Source organism: Coffea eugenioides, chromosome 2, assembly GCF_003713205.1.
Source record: "Coffea eugenioides isolate CCC68of chromosome 2, Ceug_1.0, whole genome shotgun sequence".
NCBI classification, from domain to species: Eukaryota; Viridiplantae; Streptophyta; class Magnoliopsida; order Gentianales; family Rubiaceae; genus Coffea; species Coffea eugenioides.
This window is the reverse complement of record NC_040036.1, coordinates 8,388,327-8,406,664: the sequence shown is the minus strand read 5'-3', so window position 1 is coordinate 8,406,664 and position 18,338 is coordinate 8,388,327. Positions and strand designations below refer to the sequence as shown.

Genomic DNA, 18,338 nt, shown 5'->3' with positions numbered 1-18,338 from the left:
TATGTATCGCTATCCAAAATCTATTTGTACTATAACATTCATTTTGGATGAAAGGTTAGCATTATCGTTCCCCTTTTCGCTCTCACATTCCGTTTGGATTAACTGTTTTTTGGAGTGTTTTTAAAAAATTTTACTGTAACAGAGTATTTAGAGTATATTTTGGGATATTTTTAGAAATTATTTTAGAATATTTAAGAGTAGAAGAGTTTCTAGAACATGTTTTGAAATATTTTTTTAAAATTTTTAAAAAATTTAAACCAATTTTTAGATTATCTTTTAGACTACTTTTTAAAAATTTTTATGATATTTAAAAAACTAATTTTTGAAAAACACTCCCATCTCTAGAGGCAAAATTCAAAAGGATCATTTTGTACACTTTCAAAGAAACATATACAGAATATTAAGGTAAGAGATACGTGTAACAGGTTCACAAAAGAAAACGACAGAACCAAAGCCGAAAAAAAAAAAGATAAAGAGAAGAAAAAGATGTCACAAATTACAGTAGTGTGTCCCAGATCCGGTCAGGGCCTGCTCCATCAGAAGAGTGTACCATGCCACGCTGGGTCACCATCATCTCCTCCAGGGCCCCTCCAAACTCGGCGGCCCTTTTTCTTTTATTTGCATTTGGGGGCCTGCAAAATTTTTACTGCCAAAATCAAGGCGGGGCAAAATCTCTCCATTTTCCGTTGCTCACACGGTCTATTTCCGCATTTATTTCAGTAATCCATCCCGAAGGACGTTACTTAGACACAAGGCGGAGGATTGTAAATGGCAGGAAAATGATTGGCACAGCGTTACATTTTGGAAGTTTCATTTCCAATTCTCAACGTACGTGAAAGTTGCATTTTTGGCACTTGGACATTTATTACCTATCTCAAAACGAAGAGAGTCACTTCAATTCTATTTTTTATGATATAAAATTTTGAAATTCTCATGTTTGGTAAAATAGACTAAGAAGTAAGAAGAATTTAGATGTGGACTTAATCGCAAGTTTTAAATGGTTCTGATTATTACAGGAATCATCATCAGAAATTAAAAGTACAACTTCTGTTAGTTTTGATTTTCAAGGTCCTTTTTCTCTGATGAAACGAGCAAAAAGTAAAAATTGGAAAGTAATCGAGAACAACAAAAATAAAACAATTTTTTTAAAATAAAAAACAAAATAAAGTATGTAAAAAAACATATGACAACATACTGTAACTCTAACTGTTTAAATTTCAATTAGATTTGGAGATGTTTGATGTACGTAAATAATGAGTGTTGAAATTAACGATATCCAAACTTATTATTCAGTATAGTATATGTCAGCAGGGATGAAAGTGTTAAAATTCGTCTCATATTAATTCTCCGGTCATGATTTGGGTTTCAAATTTATTAATTCATTAGTGAAATAAAATTCATTCCAATTCTAAACCAAACTAGTAAATGGCAATGACAAAGAATTTATACCCGTAATAGGATTTAATTATTCCATAGCAATTTCGGTTCTTGAATGCCAATCAAACACCTCCAAATTCCAAGTAGTTGGCTTTTTTAAAAACAAATTTTTATTACATCATCAGCATATTTTACGATCACCTTTTATTTTTCCAATACTATTAAATACCATATTACATCACCAAAAAAAATGTCTCATCATTTGTTCTTTTGCTATTTGAGAAGAAAAGGAAAAATAAAATAAAGGACAAAGCATAAAGAAGAAAGGGTGAAATTAAAAGGAGCAGCAGGTGAGGCCGTTGATAACCTCCCAGCCTCCCCACTCTCACTGTAGAGAGAGAGAGAGAGAGAGAGAGAGAGCTAAAAAGAGCTGCAGAGAGAGAGAGAGAGCTAAAAAGAGATAGCAGAGACAGAGAGAACAGAGAGATCGATCTCGAGTCTCGACTAGTATAAAAACTCAGTCGCTCGCTCAATCCTCCTCCTTCAAATCCTACACTTTCTCTCTCTACAGCCAACTCCGTCCCTTCCACTTCCTCAGGTTGGTAAATTCAGCTTTTATCTATGCAGTTTCTAATGTTCAGATGTAATTTAGCTTATATGGATGTTTATGCGTCTAGGTTTCCCTAGGTTCAGTATATGTCGATGCTAAGCTGGACCTAGATCGATATGTTTAGTTGATTTTCGTTTTTGTTGAATTTCTTTCTTTTTTAAAAAAAAAATTTTAATGCTGATGACATGCTTTACTTTGTTTTCGAGGTTCAGATTTGAGCTGGGTGAGGGTGTTATTGGGATCAGGTGCTGCAGGGTTTTGTAGGCCGCGGAATTCATTTCCAAAACTGGCAATGTCGGAGTGCAGTTAATGTGAATAGGTTAAATTTAATCCGGAATAATGCTTCGAACCCTTGAGCTATAATGTCTGTTGTCTTGGTTTTTCGCTAAATCCAAGGTTCTTGTTCGAGGTTTTTTCTTTTCTTTCTTCTTTTTTCTGACTGAATTTTGGTAGCAACATGGGGATGTTCTAGGTTTTCTGAAGAAATTGGAATTAGGGAGGAGTGGAAAGATTTGTGGTTGGACCCAAATCAATGGAAGATTGGTCTAAATATGCCCATAGTCCTGCTCATTTGGCTGTTGCTAAACGAGACCATGCTGGGCTAAGAAAGATCGTGGGGGCTCTTCCACACTTGGCGAAGGCGGGGGAGGTAAATACTGAAGCTGAGTCTTTGGCTGCTGAGCTTAATGCCGATGCAGTCTCAGCTGTTGTAGATAGGCGGGATGTTCCAGGGCGTGAGACCCCTTTGCACCTTGCTGTTAGGCTGAGGGATCCCATTTCTGCTGAGATTTTGATGGCGGCCGGTGCTGATTGGAGTCTTCAAAATGAGAATGGGTGGAGCGCGCTTCAAGAGGCTGTTTGTACTAGGGAAGAGAATATTGCTATGATAATTGCCAGACATTACCAACCTCTTGCTTGGGCAAAATGGTGCCGTAGGCTTCCTAGGATTGTGGCTTCAGCAGGCAGGATAAGGGATTTTTACATGGAGATAACCTTTCATTTTGAGAGCTCAGTCATACCATTTATCGGTAGAATTGCCCCTTCAGACACTTACAGGATTTGGAAACGGGGTGCTAATCTCCGTGCTGATATGACCCTTGCAGGATTTGATGGATTTCGCATTCAACGCTCTGATCAAACTTTTCTTTTTCTGGGAGAGGGATATTCATCAGAAGATGGCAAAATATCTTTGCCTCCTGGTTCACTGATTGTGCTTGCTCATAAGGAGAAGGAGATTACAAATGCTTTGGAAGGAGCTGGTGTGCAACCAACAGAAGCTGAAGTTGCGCATGAAGTGGCCTTGATGTCTCAAACGAACATGTATAGGCCAGGAATTGATGTTACTCAAGCTGAGCTTGTTCCCCATTTGAACTGGAGGCGACAGGAGAGGAGCGAGATGGTTGGACCCTGGAAAGCCAAGGTCTATGATATGCTACACGTGATGGTCAGCGTGAAGTCAAGAAGAGTTCCTGGAGCCATGACTGATGAGGAGCTTTTCTCAGTGAATGATGATGAGAGGGTCGCCAACGGTGGCGAACATGATGAGTATGATGACGTATTAACAGCTGAGGAAAGAAAGCAATTAGATTCTGCACTTCGCATGGGGAATCCAGAGGGGCCTTGTGAGGAAGAGGAAACTGAAGTTCAGGATTTGCATGAAAACAGCGATGGTGGTTCCTTTGAAAATTGTGATCCCAATGGTGTTACCAAAGAAAAGAAAAGCTGGTTTGGCTGGAACAAGAAAGGCGGAAAGAACACCGGAGATGACCCTGAAGATTCAAAGATAGTTAAGAAATTCTCGAAGTTGGCTCCTGAAGATAGCAAGCTGAGACCCAATGAGAGTCATAGATCAACATCTGAATTTCCAAGGGAGGATGCTGGCGAAATTAAGAAGAGCAAGGATAAAAGCAATAAAAAGAAGAAGAAGAAAGGTGCTGCTAGTGAGTCTAAGAATGAAAGCGAATACAAAAAAGGTTTAAGGCCTGTTCTGTGGTTGACACCAGATTTCCCTTTGAAAACAGAAGAACTCTTGCCCCTGTTGGATATATTGGCCAATAAGGTGAAAGCAATCAGAAGATTGAGGGAGCTATTGACTACTAAATTACCTACTGGCACATTTCCTGCTAAGGTATTAGTAGTGATTGTGCTATAAATTGCACACTAGCTTCCATTTCTTTTCTTTGGAAGGGCTTTTGGCTGTCACTTACAAACATCTTGTTCCTATGTGCTTGAATTCTTTTCCTTTTTTTTTGTCTTTCATCAACAAAGTATGTTTCTTCATGCGTTTCCTCAACATTCACCTTTTTGTTGCATGTAAATCTGACATATGACCAGTTATCAATTTGCATGCATGTTCTTTCCCTTGATGAGTGCATGTGGGAGTCAAATTCTAAAGGGCTTTGAATCTAGTGGAAAGTACTCTTTTTGGCTGCGTGGTTGAGTAGTGAAATAAATACATCTGCTGAATTGTTTTAGTTCTTCACTAAATAACTTTCTGATTTGGCAGACATGAGTGTGTGGGTTGCATGTCACGTGCAATGTTGTAATCATTCTTCAAAAGTGAGTTTAAAAGATGCATGGTCAATCTCTCTAGGTCCTATCTGTTAGGCATAAATATGACCGATAAAAATGAGAAATTTATGCTCTTGTCTTGTCTGATTGTGGACTATCATGTCCCATTTGCAAACTTTGGTCTTTCTTATAGATTCATTTCTTCATCCTGCCGAATTGGCACTTTTTGGTTGCAAATATGGTTCTTTTGATAACATTTTCAGAATTTTGTGAGCTGTGCCTGTGCTTGGTTGTGGAGTAAATGCAAATAAAAAAGGAAATGTTGGGAAGAACCATAATATAAACATGACAGAATGACGTTCTTATCTTATAAAAGCTTGATGGATCATCACAACTGTTGACAAGTTGATCCCCTCATTGGGGATCCTCTTCATTGCCCTGCCAAATGATTGTAAAGTTACTTCTGTTGTTGGGATCTATGTTCCAAAGCTGTCCTCAATCAGTAGTTACTGCTATATCACTCAATGTGAGTGAGTGTTGTCAAGAAAAATTGTTGGACACTGTTGCAGGTTTGGGTGGTGCTTATTAGGAAGAATCTTCAGCTAGCTGTCTTTTTATTCAGGGGGATGTTTATCACCTACCCTTAATTACATCCTGGTGTTGCCTACTCCCCCACACCCCCACCCCCACCCCAAATAAAAAAAAAAAAATCCCCCACTAGAGAGTTCCGGTATAAGTGAAAGAATGCTGACATACTCACAACTTAAGAGTCGCTTGAGAGGAAAATAATAGTACTGCAAGGTTCTGATGATCTTTGAACTTGTAATGCTAAGGATTAAGTTTTGGGCATCCTGAAAGAAGGGAATTCAAGAATGTTATTCAGTTGTATGATTTTATCATTAGCTTAGTCTAAAGGCGTGTTTTTATTAAATTTGCTGATCATAGCTTTCTCAATGCTGAATGCCATTTAGAAGGATTTCCCTTTGCATTAATTTGTGCTTTTGCCTATTAGCTTATTTTGAGCTTAAAAGCTGAATCTGAAAAGGAGACCTTGAGCTGCTTCTGAAAACGGCTTTTGACTTTACAATATTTTGAAAAAATGACATCTTTTCAATGTTTTGAACAGCTTTTTCAAAACCAAACAGGCACTTAATGAGTCTTGACGAGACGGTTTTGCTAGGGACTAGGATTGCCATTAATATTTGCATGCTTTCCGATGTCTATTAGTTCTTAGGCTTCCTAAGGAGGCAAACTATTGCGGTGGAAGGCAACAAATATAGAACGCTGAAAGCATGTTTAGTTGGGTACAGGGGCTGCAGGACTGTTTTATGTTGCTTTCATGTATCCCTGATTTGTAGAAACTGAAGCTATGCATTATCCTATACAATTAACTTCTGGTTGGCCGTTATTTTGTTATTCTGGAGCTAGGAAGTTAGAAAATTGGTTTCAGGAATTTGCATCAGAAGTTGTCAGGGTAAACTTGCATTTTCATCATATAACTTATAAGCTAGCATTTCATAATTAATACATCTTATTATGTTGAAATGAAATTTCTAATGCTTCAGAACATAATTGTTGATTGCAGTATTGAAGTTTGTGTTGATTTCATTTAGGATCAAAGTTGTAATTATGTGTTTAGTTTCTTTCTATGAAAGAGCGTATGGATTGATTTTTGATTCCTCTTTAGCCAATTTTTATTTGCCTAATCTTTTGGTGCTTCATTCTCCATATTTAGCAGTATTTGCGTGGTTTTGAAACGATCTTACAAATCTATCCTGGATGCGGCTGTTTTCTCGTTCATTGTATATGTAGCATACCATCTTGAATGGTTTAATTGTCACTCCGTGATTAATAGATTCCATGCTGCAGGTTGCCATTCCAATAGTACCAACCATCAGGGTCCTTGTTACGTTCACGAAGTTTGAGGAGCTTCAGCCAACAGAGGAGTTCTGCACCCCTCCTTCCAGCCCTGTGCATTTCCATGATGCTAAGTCTGAGGTGTCTTCCTCGTGGCTTTCATGGATGACAGGTAGCCGTGGTGGTCAATCAAGTGACAGTGAAAGCCGAAGCTTCCGGGAGGAGATTGACCCTTTCCACATACCACCTGACTATGCTTGGGTTGATGCTAATGAGAAAAAACGCCGAATGAAAGCCAAGAAAGCAAAGAGCAAGAAACACAAAAAGCACGTTGCTAGCAGAAATCCAGAGACTGGACGTCATTCAAGTGAGGATATTTGAGTAAAATATGAAAACAGCAGTCCTAATGCTCTGGTGTTTCAGGATGCTTAACAACAAAGGAGGCAAGGCTCAGTCCTTGAGAGCCCAGCCATCTCCATGCGGGGAGAGTTTCTGGGAGTGTCACATGATTGCTTCTTTGTTGTAATATGTTCTTTAGCTGTTGTATTGTTGTTTGAAGTGAAAATCAGAATCCTATTGCTTATTCCTTTGATAATCCTAAACTGCTTCAAGTGTATCTACACCCGTGATTATTAAGTTTTGTTTCAGATTCTAATTCTTTGGATAGTTGAAACTACCTCAAGCGGAAGGATTTTCTTTAGGAAAAAATGGATTCTTTTTTAGCTTTTGCTGTTATCTGTGGACGCCATGGCTATTTACAGAAAAGTCAAAAGTTACTCTGACCTCTATCAGAAACGAAGGGTCCAATTATGCATTTCAATAAAAAAAATTGAGGTTCCTACAATCACGGTTGTGATTGTGGGGATTAGTTCATGGTGGGAGATGAACACATTCAAAATGGGTAGTTGGGATTGAGATTTGGATATAAATTTCAACATGTGATAAATTTTGTTGTGTTTTTGACCTTTTACATGATTTTCTGTTAAGAGTCTACGTTCGTTGTACCAGTGGCTCCATTGCATTGCAATTGCCAGTAAACACTTCTGGGGAAATAAAATGAAACAAAAGCATGAAGTTGCAGCCATTTCATGTTTGTGCCTGGTTAAGTTTCAACTGCTTTTGCCCCAAAGGACCAGATGCTTTTATTTTTATTCTTTGGGTGAGAGATACGGGTATGACAAAAGTCAAAGCTCATCAGCGGCGAAGCATACCTAAGGGGACTCAAAAAAGGTTTATGATGATAAACTCGTGCCAACAGAAAGGCATGATTGCGGTCATGATTGCCATTTGACATTAATATTGATTGAAACCAGAAAAAATATCTTTGCCACGCAAGATTTCCAAATTTCCTTAGTTTTTTTTTTTTTGTCGCAACGATAACAGTTGTATAACCTACTCTAATCTAGTCTAAGTGAAGGGGGAGTCGACCGGAAACCCGTCAAAAGAAGCCACCCGAAGGTGGCAGCTGACACCTACAATTAAGTGACAAGTTTGGTGAAAGGCAAGGATTGAACCCTTGACCTCTCAAGGGGCCAAAAGGGAGAGGCTGTTGGCCCAAATTTCCTTAGTTATTATGTGATTGAAATCAGGCTGATACTGCTCCAAGTAAAGCTCGTATTTAGCGCCTGGGAAATAAGCTGCACACTAGAAAGTGTTTCCGTCTTTCTGATGATAGCACAGAAAGCAATGACAGAGTGGATAGAATATGATCAGGCAAATGAGGAAAAGGAAGTAAATATGTAAGCTGGAACAGTAGCAGACTGTGAGGACAAGGTACAAAAGTCTCCACCAGAGGGAATTATGAAGATTAACATTGCCACAGAGAGCAGAACTGGTATTGGAGCTGTCTGCAGAAGCTGGAGAGGAAAAATAGCTGCTGTAAGGGCATTGGTTGAATCAAGGACTAGAAGTGGAGAAATAGAAGCTGCGACAGCAATCAAGCTGAGCCTTATCAAAGCTGTAGAGGAGAAATGGGAACAAGTATTACTGAAAACTGACTGCAAGAGAAACCTTGACAAACTGCAACAGGAAGACTGTATTGATGTTGATCTAGCAATCATACTTGAGGACATTCTAGCAACTAAAGGGTCCTTTAAGAAAGCAGTATTTTCTTATATAAACCAAAAATTAGTCTTAGTACTACAATTGCAAAGTTTGCAATAGACCTTAAGAAAGATGTAATGTGAAAGGAGTCCTCCCCCCCGTGGGTTATGAGTTTAGCACAGGAAGCATATGGAGAGTTGTACAATAGTTTGGCTGGTACTGGTACAACCAATTGTTTGGTTGGTACCGGTTCTGGGCAGTTGGCTGGTATATTGTAAATGTCCTGTACGTGTTCTAATTAATACTAATATTGCGTTTTGAGAAAAAAAAAGTTTTTATGATGTGATTATCTACAAAAGCAACATACCGGCAGGATCAGTTTCCATGCATCTATTGTTAAAACTTACAAGTACCTATGCTAAATTCCAGAGAACTAAAAGGAACCAAGGCTACATTATTAAGGCGTAAAAAGAAAAACAGCTAAAAAGCAACAGCAAACCACAGCGACACATGGTTCGCAATAACGGCCGATATCGATACGTATCGATCGAGTCGTAATTGGAACGGAGGGGATCAGTATGATACCGATCCCCAAATCGCAGATATTACCATATCCACGACGACTCACTCTGACTCGGCTGATATTGGCCGTTTCGAATCCGTGTTACATGATATCGATCGATATATCCGAGTCAACTCGGAGTCGATTCAGATTTTTTTAAAATTGTGCCTTTTTTAGTATTTTCTAATTTTAGTAATTTTTTTCAAAATTTTTGGAAACCTTCATGTGCTATAATGTGCATATCACTCGATATTCAACCAATATACCGCGATAAATGTGGAACAACCGACACCGCTACGACCGTGACCCGCTATGACGAACCATGCTGCCACATACTCTAATACAAGGAACCTTCCCTAGATTCATCTGCAACAAAATCAGGACTCAGACACACATCAACAACACAGGCCTACTGTATCCGTTGTCATCCAGCATAGGCTAAGCAGCCACAAGTGCACCCCGAGCACCATTGAATGTATAGTGAATTGTACATCTTCCGGAACACTTCTCTCACCTTCCTCGCTGGATGAAGCATTCCCTCAATCCTTCAATGGCTTCCACAACAGCATTAATCACGTGATGATGTCTCAAAAATATCTGGCCACACATAATTCATTAAATGAATCAAAGCAACCTGACGCCCAAGTCCGGCAACTCCTAAAGCCATGTGCCTTATCGCTGAAGCAACAGTTTGTCGGTGGACCAAGACTCTATTCCTGGCAGGAACAAACTCGACTCCGAAGTCAGCTATTCGACCTAGAAGATCAATGCAGTTCTCCTGTACCTTCTCATAATGATTTTTCAAAATTGAAGTCAAGTGGGGAAGTAAATCCTTGATTGGAGGAGTCATTCTAGTCACGCCAACGACATTAACAATCGCTTTCACAGCACCCAATGTTGACCCCAAAACTTCTGCTTACCCTTCTCCCAAACACCGGTACCAAAAAACACCAGCTTTGTTATGTGAAAGCCATGAAATAGATAAAGGGCTAATATCATATGCAGCAATCAAGTGGTCCAAGAAGCCGAGATTGCAGATCCCAATTGTCATTCCAGAAACTAAAGCTCGCTCTCACTTCTTTGTTATGTTCTTTTACTTCATCCTTTCTAGATGTAGACAAATTTGTGGCTGATGTGTTTGTCAATTCTTTATATAGACCTGCTTAAATATTTCAAGAAATTTCTTACATGGAGACAACAATAGATAGAAAAAGGTCCCTGCACAAAGCAATTTGTCATTTGAAAAAAACAAAATGCGCTGAAGAAAATAAATATCCAATGAAGCAAGAATATTTACTCTTTTTTTTTTGAGGTCTTTTGAGAAGTGCTTCGGGTCATATGCAGATGTGAATATACATGATAATGTACAATAACGCAAAACTTGTATGTACATGATACTTACAGTAGGATGCCAAAACACAATTACACAAATTTGTATGTCGATCACAATAAAACGGAAGCAGTAAATGGCCAAGTGAAATCCAATCCTGGGAATACATGTCACCCAGTTACTGCAGTAGATTTTCATATTGCACTTGGATTTTAGGAGAGTATGCAGGGGAAATGCCAAGTGCCATGCTGCGGTTCTTGCTCACCAATTGTTGCACATTCCAAGTTATTCTGAAGCAACCAAAAACTTGACAAGCTTCTACCAGTATCTGTCCTTGTTCACACTCAAGTATCCTGACATGACTTTTCCTCCTGTATTCCTCATGCCATCTATGAGAAAGCACCATGTGGAACCTAATGCTCCTATGAAGAAGTCAGCTTCAGAAGCCATCAAAAAATTAACCAGGGGATAGTTGGTGCTTGTTTCCCTGCCAAGGCTGGCTTCATAAGTTGCCATCAAAGTGTTCCCTTCTTGTCGCGTCACGTTTGTGTAGTAGAATCTCCAATGAGGGCACGATTTTGATTTGTCAATGACTTCCTGAGAGTAAATATTGCTGTGAGAATGATAAAGAAAGAAAGCTTGCACAGTCCCCTTTCTTTATATTGACAATCCAAAGAGACATGGAAGGCTCAAGATGTTCAGTACCTGCATCTCAGTGGAAAGCCAGATGCTGTTAAGATGAGGGAAGCGCTTTTTGATTCTTTCAGCTAGATGCATGTATTCCTGGAATCCAACCACCTTCATTTCACATGCTTTATCACCCATTCTCACATGCATGCTTAGCAAAGGCTTAGGAATCCATGGTTTGTGATTCGACCATACAAACTTTTCTATGTCATGTCTGTCCTTTTCTACAGCATCCTGCTAAAGAGATTAGGTTGTAAGATACAACGTAATCTAGCAATTAATCATGAGCTTTTTGTTATGCAACTGTTTTTGTACCTTTCCTGTACAAAAGTAGTAGTGTTTTTGCATCCCTAGACATATAGATTTATTCATTTTTATGAAGTACTCCGTCAAATTATCCAGTAAATGCTACTTGTACAGATATAATTCCTACTCTTTGCGGATTTCAAAATTTTAATCACTAAAATTGACAAACCTCTTCCACATCTGAATTCATGTTTGAGAGAACCATTTTCGCTGCTTCCCATCCGAATGCTTCATGGCGTGCAGTATTCATCAAGTTGCATGTGTACTCAGACTGAAACCTCATCAAATAGCGCAATGCCTGACAAATTTCAAGAACAGAAAGTTTAATAAGCTTTGAAGTTTGGTTCTACAGAGAAATTGATAGCTCAAGAGATGCAAACTGACAATCAGGCAGACAAATTTGAATTCCTCTTTCTGCCTGATAAAGATTAACAAAACTCAAGGAGTTCCTACTTCAAACAGGACGATCTCTCACCCATTAATAACAAGCTATTTTTCTACTCTATCATCCTCATACATAATGAGAATATTTATAAAGATGTTGTCATCTTCCTTCCAATTAGTTAAAGCTCTTATTGGTATATGTCATCCACAGGGTGGTTAAAACACTTAATTGGCATATATGGCTTCATGGCAAAATATTATAAGTTCTGTTTCTGTAGCTTTTGTTTTCTCTAGGGCCTTCTTGTTTTGAGACATTATGGCTTCCAAACCTTCGATCTTTCTCAACAATGACTTTTCTCATAAGATATACCTGAGCACGCCACCATCTTCGATCCATTTTATGATGATAAGCAATCAAAGTCCCATTTATTTCTGTAGTGGGCTGCATATAACTCCAAGGACTGCCCCAGATCCTGAGGCAAAATATTGATAGAGAACATTAGAATGTTCACTGAAGGATCAACATATGGAAGAAGTAAATTAATAGCGCCTTGCCTGGGAATCCGTCCAGCCCAGATTTCTTTTGAAGTGTAATTCTCTTTCGCTCTTATGATCCCCTTTTCCCATGCTTCTTTGCTTTGCATAAGCTCAAATGCTCGTTCTCTGCATTCTTGGGATGTTTCCGGAAAGAAGTAGCAAGACCAACTGGAGCGTGAAGTACCTAAAACAACCATTTGAACATGAAAATTTACAAGTGAACATCAGGATTCTTTAGAGAAGTAAAATCATGTAAATCAGAAAAGGGAGATCCAAATCAAAACCGATTTCACCATTTTTTAGAATCTGAAATTTGAACCTGGATGAAATTGCTTAAATGGCCATTGTTGATCCAAACCTCTCAGTCAAGTCCGTATTCCATGCAATTTTGAAATATCATTAAACACAGTCAACAAACTAAAGCCTCTTAAATAAATTTATTTATTGGTAACAAATAAGGGCTAGAAGTCCAAGTTGTCTCTGATGGTGCTAGAAGCCTCAAAGATGGGGACAGCAAGTAGTGTAAATACGCTATTAGCGGCTTCAGTAACTGCTACAGTATCTTCCTTTGAAATATAGAAGTCACTTCACATAATTATTCCACAAAACTATTTGACACATCAATACAACTTAAATGTTCAATTTTTATGCAGAGTTGAGCAATACCTTTACAACCATCATGATCTGCTCGATTGTAGTAGTTAGTCACAAGCACCCGTTTTTCTTTTATCGCAATGGCAAGAAGACCACACATGCCAGCAATCTGAGCTCCAATACCAAATCCAGGCAATCGCTCCCAATCAGCGACAAGAAACCTTATGCTAGGATCTCTACAGTTGGATGGATGCTGATGGAACCATATGTCATGTTGCACTTTCCTGGTCAAAGGATAATTCTCCTCATCTGATCCAGTTATCTGCAAGAGCAAATCAGAGCCCATCATATGCTGGATAATAAACAATAAATCAACCCAGCAATGCACCAATGCATTTTAGACCTAGCATTCATACTAAAACTTCTCACATTTAACTTACTGGTTAATATTCTGTTCACAGTAAACCTGAGATGTCAAGGACATAACTGGTTTTAAATAAATGTAATAATTAGAAAGTGACTTGCATCATCAACTCAGGAATTTCAGCAATCAAGTTAAAGTGCAACAAGAATCTAATATACCAATTGACGTGCAGTTAGAATTATTTTATTATCACATGTTCTAATTAGAACCGAATTGATATGAGAGTGAAACAATTTTAACTTCACTAAAACCAATTTCAACGTACAACGAAATGAGGTCCAAAAACTTTTAAATAACTAAAAGTTTGTGATCGGGCAAGGAACCATACCCAAGGCAGATAAGCACTTTCCGACGTCAATTGATGTCTGAGGTACCTTTGCTGCTCATCAGTTGTCAATGGGAAATTATCTAACATTCCCTTCCAAATTGTCCATGGTGGGGAGCTCTCGTTCTCAGCCCTGCTGTCAAGACGACGATTTATTTCAACTCTCAATCTACAGTTCTCCAAGTGAGGTGCATCTGGGAAATTTTGTCCATCCAATCTGCTGATTCCTGACTGACCTTTCTCAGATGCAGATTTGCTTAAAGAATTACTCCAAACTGAATACAGTCGTTGCACTCTCTCATCAATTTCAATGATGGCACTTTTCTGTGAAAACGTTATTCTTTCCTTTTCTTTTTGTTTAGAGTTGCAGTCACTACCTATAATGGCATCTGCAAAAATGATCATTCCAACAACAAACATCATGGATCAGTGAGTTACAATCATCTATAGATTTGTTGGATTAAGCAACTTAATTCGAAAAAAATGTAAATCCATATCTACACAGCTTGCGGTTATATCACATTCCAAACTGGCTTGATTTCAATCTCAATAACTTTGACCCTGATGTAACAACTTCTGTCAAAAACTCAAAAGGGCAAGAAGATAATACCCACTAAACTAAAGTCTCTTTTCCTGAAGTCCAACCATAGATCATATGCACTCTTGTCCTCCATTTCCTAGGAGGAGAATATTTCACTACTCCAATTCTAGACAGCAGAATTCTGAGAAAGTAAAAGGGTAGATTAAAGGACTAAATGTCACTTCTTCAAAGGGAAGAATGAGTGGCTTTGAGGAAGGAGTGTGACTGGTAAAAGTGGATGGGGCTAATTGACTAAATCATTTTCACAAAACTTGTTCGTTAAAGTTCAATTAGGAATCCTTCCAACTAAAGGTTACTTTGAGTACACCCTTCAGACAAATTTGGCCAACCTTAATGAAACTTTTTCATTTTATATCATATAGAATCTCCATTGAGCCCCCAAAATAAGATACTCAAAACCATGATAAGTACAAATGGAGTCACATTGAACACCAATAACAAGCATATAAATAGGAACCATCTTGAATATGTCTACCAGCAATAAGGAATTGGGAGGAAAAATCAAATGCAGCACTTCTTCCTATTAACACCCAAAATCTACATCAAATTAATGAACTACAGAGAACTATCTTCTCTGCTTATGGATCATTAGGAAACAATCATATTCATGTAAAAATGAATTAGAAAAAGACATATAGACACTGAAAGAACACTCATCCCACAATAGTAGCTGTAAACTTAGGCATGATAAGTTACTCCAAGCAGTAATGTGGGTCGCAATTAGATGAAGTTTTAAGACCGAAAAAATAGCAGGGAAAACCGAACTTACATCCCGAAGTAGAGTCTGTTTTTAAAATTCCACCGGAAAAGGTTAAGGAAGGAGTCCGTGCAAGCTCAAAAGCACCAAATGAAGTGAGAGCAGCCAGAAACAACGAGGTTAGGCAGACCCCACAAAGGAATCCCACCACACAAATTTTACATGGAAATGAATTCCCCATCTGGAGAGCTCGCTGTGAAAGTACTCTTTCGAGAGACTTTTGATCGAAAGACTCCATATTTGTTCCCAGCATAACCACAATTCAGGTAAAAGAAGCTTCAGAAACTTTTAAGACCACCTCGATTATAACATGTGATTAAAGTTAACTTTTTGTAATCAATCACATGAAGCTGCATTTAATACTCCTCCTGAACTCTAACTTTTTGCAGCAAACCTCCATTCAGAGGGAAACATATTGCTTGTGATCGTGGACCAGAAAGCTTGTAAAGTCTTCTCCATATCGTATATATGGAAAAGAATCAGTGGTGATTAAGTTTCAACCAACAACTTCCACGTTGTTTGCTTCCACTCTGACTTCCCATCAACAGCAAGATGATCAGAAAAAAGGCCATTAGAAAGACGGCAAATTTCACCATACTATAATGAACAGAACAGATTGCAAAAATTAACATATAATAAGGAAAACTTACGACACCTGTTCTTATGCATAATTGATAATTTAGTCAGAAACAGAAGTATTTTGGGAAGAGAAACAAATTATATCCTTGAGGACTGCAACTTTATCAAAACTCACATCGAACTGAAAATAATCTTCTTTGCTATAAATTGATCAAGAAACCGAAGATTTGTTGAATGAATTCGAGAAAAGACAAGACATACACGCACAGTGAAGAAGTAAGCCAGCCGCCACCATGGAAGACTGTCCAGAATTTACAGGCGGAGGAAAAGATAGAAGAGAAAGCAACAAGTGTGGCATCAAAAAAAAGGAAGAGACCATGCAAAGAGACATGTGCTTCGTGTGATAGAGACATCACTATTACAATTACAACAGTGGCATGGCAATTCAAGGAAGAAAAGCACCTTCTTCTAAGAAACTTATCAGATACAGCCTAAAAGAGAGGAAACAGAAAGCGCTGGTACAGGAGATAAAGCTAAAATCAAGAGCAAAATCCCATTTTGATAAATATCCCAAAAAAAAAAGAAAAAAAAGCTGCAGAATTGTCAGAGAAGTGACATAGACATCGCAAACTGACCGCATTGAAACTTTTTCCACTTTCAAGAAACAACAAGACAACAACATACCATCATCATCCTCTGAACATTCACAGAGATGTTTGCTTTGGTTTCAATTTTTGGAGAACAAAATTTCTGTGCGGTGGCTGATGATGATGGCTCCAGTGGACTATTAGTACTGATACTAACTACACTGGTTGGCCACAAGTCTTAGGTAATGATGGACCAGAACAAAGAATCACATTAAAGACATGAGAGTAACAATTAACAAATCTACACAACATTAGCTTAGCTGGGGCATATGGGACAGGTGGAGTTTGTAGTCTCTCCTAACAGATAAGTGGATAAAATTTTTTCTTTTTAAGTGATCCGATTTTTTTTCCATCGATTATCTATCATGAACAGCTGTTTTGAGTTGAGTTTTCTTCAAAATTTTAGGTGTATCATTCACCAATTTTGTAAATATAAAAAGCTAAAGATGGGCCATCACCTAACCAACTTTTTTTTTATTTCTTTTTCTGTTCTTGTTTCCGATTAAATACAATATTTCTCAAAAAAAAAAGAAAAAAAAGGATCAATGGTGGGATTTGTATTTTCACTATTTTGTCGGGAAAGAGTGTTGAACTTTACTCACGGGTGTCAGCACATGCATGCATTATCCTAGTATTACTTCATGTTTATGATCCCAAGTTCACTTGCACCTGTCTCAGTCATGCATGGCCGAGTTTACAACTGCTGATATGCTTCACCTCCATGCCCATTGCCCCATGTCATGTGATGATGATGAACATCGATGATGATGATGATGATAGGATAGGATAGGTTGATGGAATCCGGGTTTTGCACTTAGCGCTGGATTGACTTTAACTGCTTCAACTTTTTCCAATTGCACTACGAAGTAATATAGCAGAATTTATTGCCTAATTTATGATGACCGTTCCAGTATGAAATTTCCTTTTTCTACTGGTTTCTACTTTTTAAGGTAACTGGTGATCGTGCCAATATGAATTTTCCTTTTTCTAATGACTTCTATTTTTTGTAAGGTAACGGGTGGATTTTAGCTTCTTTCTTTGTTGTGTTTTCTTTTTGGCAGTTGGCCGATGTCACGATCCTGTAAACAGTCGGCTGTTTCGAGTTTCGACGGTATGCAAATCGAGATTGTATAAATGTAATAGGTACTAATTGCTACAAGCTATAAAGCAAAACATTTACGTCTAATGTGAGATCCCGTAAATTTTCTCATTTTCTAGGTTTTATTTTATTTAATTACATGCTTTTCTGTATTTTTTTTATTAGAAAAATTTTCCAAATAATTTTTTTATGAGTAAATATAGTTTTTAGATGATTTTTCTAGTCTCGGTTAGTTTTTGAGAAATTAATAGCGTATACCGGACGTGAGACCCGCTAATGCGAAAAGTTCGGTAAAATTCGGCCAGTTAGATTAAGTGCTGGATACCGGGTTTATCTTAGCAGGTGTTAAGAGATAACTAGAGAATACTAATGAATTCTTGTGAGAGGGAAAAAAGGATAGCCATACATTTAATGAAAGTGACAAGTGTCACTTAGTGATTAATCTTTGAACTTTGACCAATTTCTTACTTTACCAATTAAATAAAAAATTAACCAAAAATCATCTTTATTTTCAAGCTTCTTGGCCGGCTCTCTTCAAGAGGAAAAGAAGAAAAACTCTCTCAATTTTCTTACTCCAACCTTGCTCAATCCAACAAACCAACCGTTTAATCTTGACTTTCCTCCATAAAAACCCTTAACTTAGTGATTGTGAGGTGATTTGTGAAGTTGTTTGGAAGGTTAAGGTGCTAAGTTGTCTCCCTTCATTGGTTGCTAGGTGAGTAGCTAAGGAACCTCTCTTTTATGCCTAAGAATGTTAAATTTGTGGCTTGTAATAGTCTAAGAGGTGCTTTTGTGGGTTATTTCATGATTTTGGTTGAGATTGATGAATTTTTTCTATTTATTCATGATTTTTCTGTTTTCATATGTTTAATATTGGTTAACCATGAATGATGGTTGGAAATGATTTAGAATGAAGCTAGAATGCGTAAGTTGTGGCTATTTGCGGAAAATTTCCGCTTTGGAAGGAAATTTCAGAATTAGGGTTTAAATTAACCTCATTCTACCTGGTACTGTTTTCCCTAGTTAGAGGCCGAATTAATCTTGGGTTCAAACATGAAAGTTGTAGAGAATGCTATTTTATAGTTTCCTGCAAAATTTCAGCTCAATC

At 37.9% G+C, this 18,338-nt stretch overlaps 2 protein-coding genes across 4 annotated transcripts; one reads left to right on the top strand and one right to left on the bottom strand.

Annotated features, from left to right (window-relative positions):
- The first annotated feature begins 1,796 nt into the window (after positions 1 to 1,796).
- On the top strand, positions 1,797 to 7,090 carry LOC113760804. Its single transcript, XM_027303535.1, has 3 exons — positions 1,797 to 1,975; positions 2,200 to 4,115; positions 6,368 to 7,090. Exons 2-3 carry the CDS (start codon positions 2,520 to 2,522, stop codon positions 6,734 to 6,736), a joined length of 1,965 nt encoding a protein of 654 aa, XP_027159336.1. The 5' UTR covers positions 1,797 to 1,975; positions 2,200 to 2,519; the 3' UTR covers positions 6,737 to 7,090.
- Positions 7,091 to 10,232: 3,142 nt separating this feature from the next.
- On the bottom strand, positions 10,233 to 16,297 carry LOC113763637. Of its 3 annotated transcripts, none has more exons than XM_027307514.1 (9): positions 16,169 to 16,297; positions 14,918 to 15,435; positions 13,551 to 13,936; positions 12,871 to 13,120; positions 12,223 to 12,388; positions 12,038 to 12,140; positions 11,453 to 11,581; positions 10,996 to 11,214; positions 10,233 to 10,887 (listed from the first exon to the last, which is right to left on the bottom strand). In XM_027307514.1, the coding sequence occupies exons 2-9, from the start codon at positions 15,156 to 15,158 to the stop codon at positions 10,609 to 10,611; spliced, it is 1,773 nt and encodes a 590-aa protein (XP_027163315.1). In that variant the 5' UTR covers positions 15,159 to 15,435; positions 16,169 to 16,297; the 3' UTR covers positions 10,233 to 10,608. The 3 variants fall into 3 exon arrangements, with proteins under 3 accessions (XP_027163315.1, XP_027163317.1, XP_027163316.1); XM_027307516.1 differs by having other exon boundaries at positions 10,996 to 11,211; positions 16,169 to 16,296; XM_027307515.1 differs by lacking the exon at positions 16,169 to 16,297 and adding an exon at positions 15,746 to 15,919.
- Between the last annotated feature and the right edge of the window lie 2,041 nt (positions 16,298 to 18,338).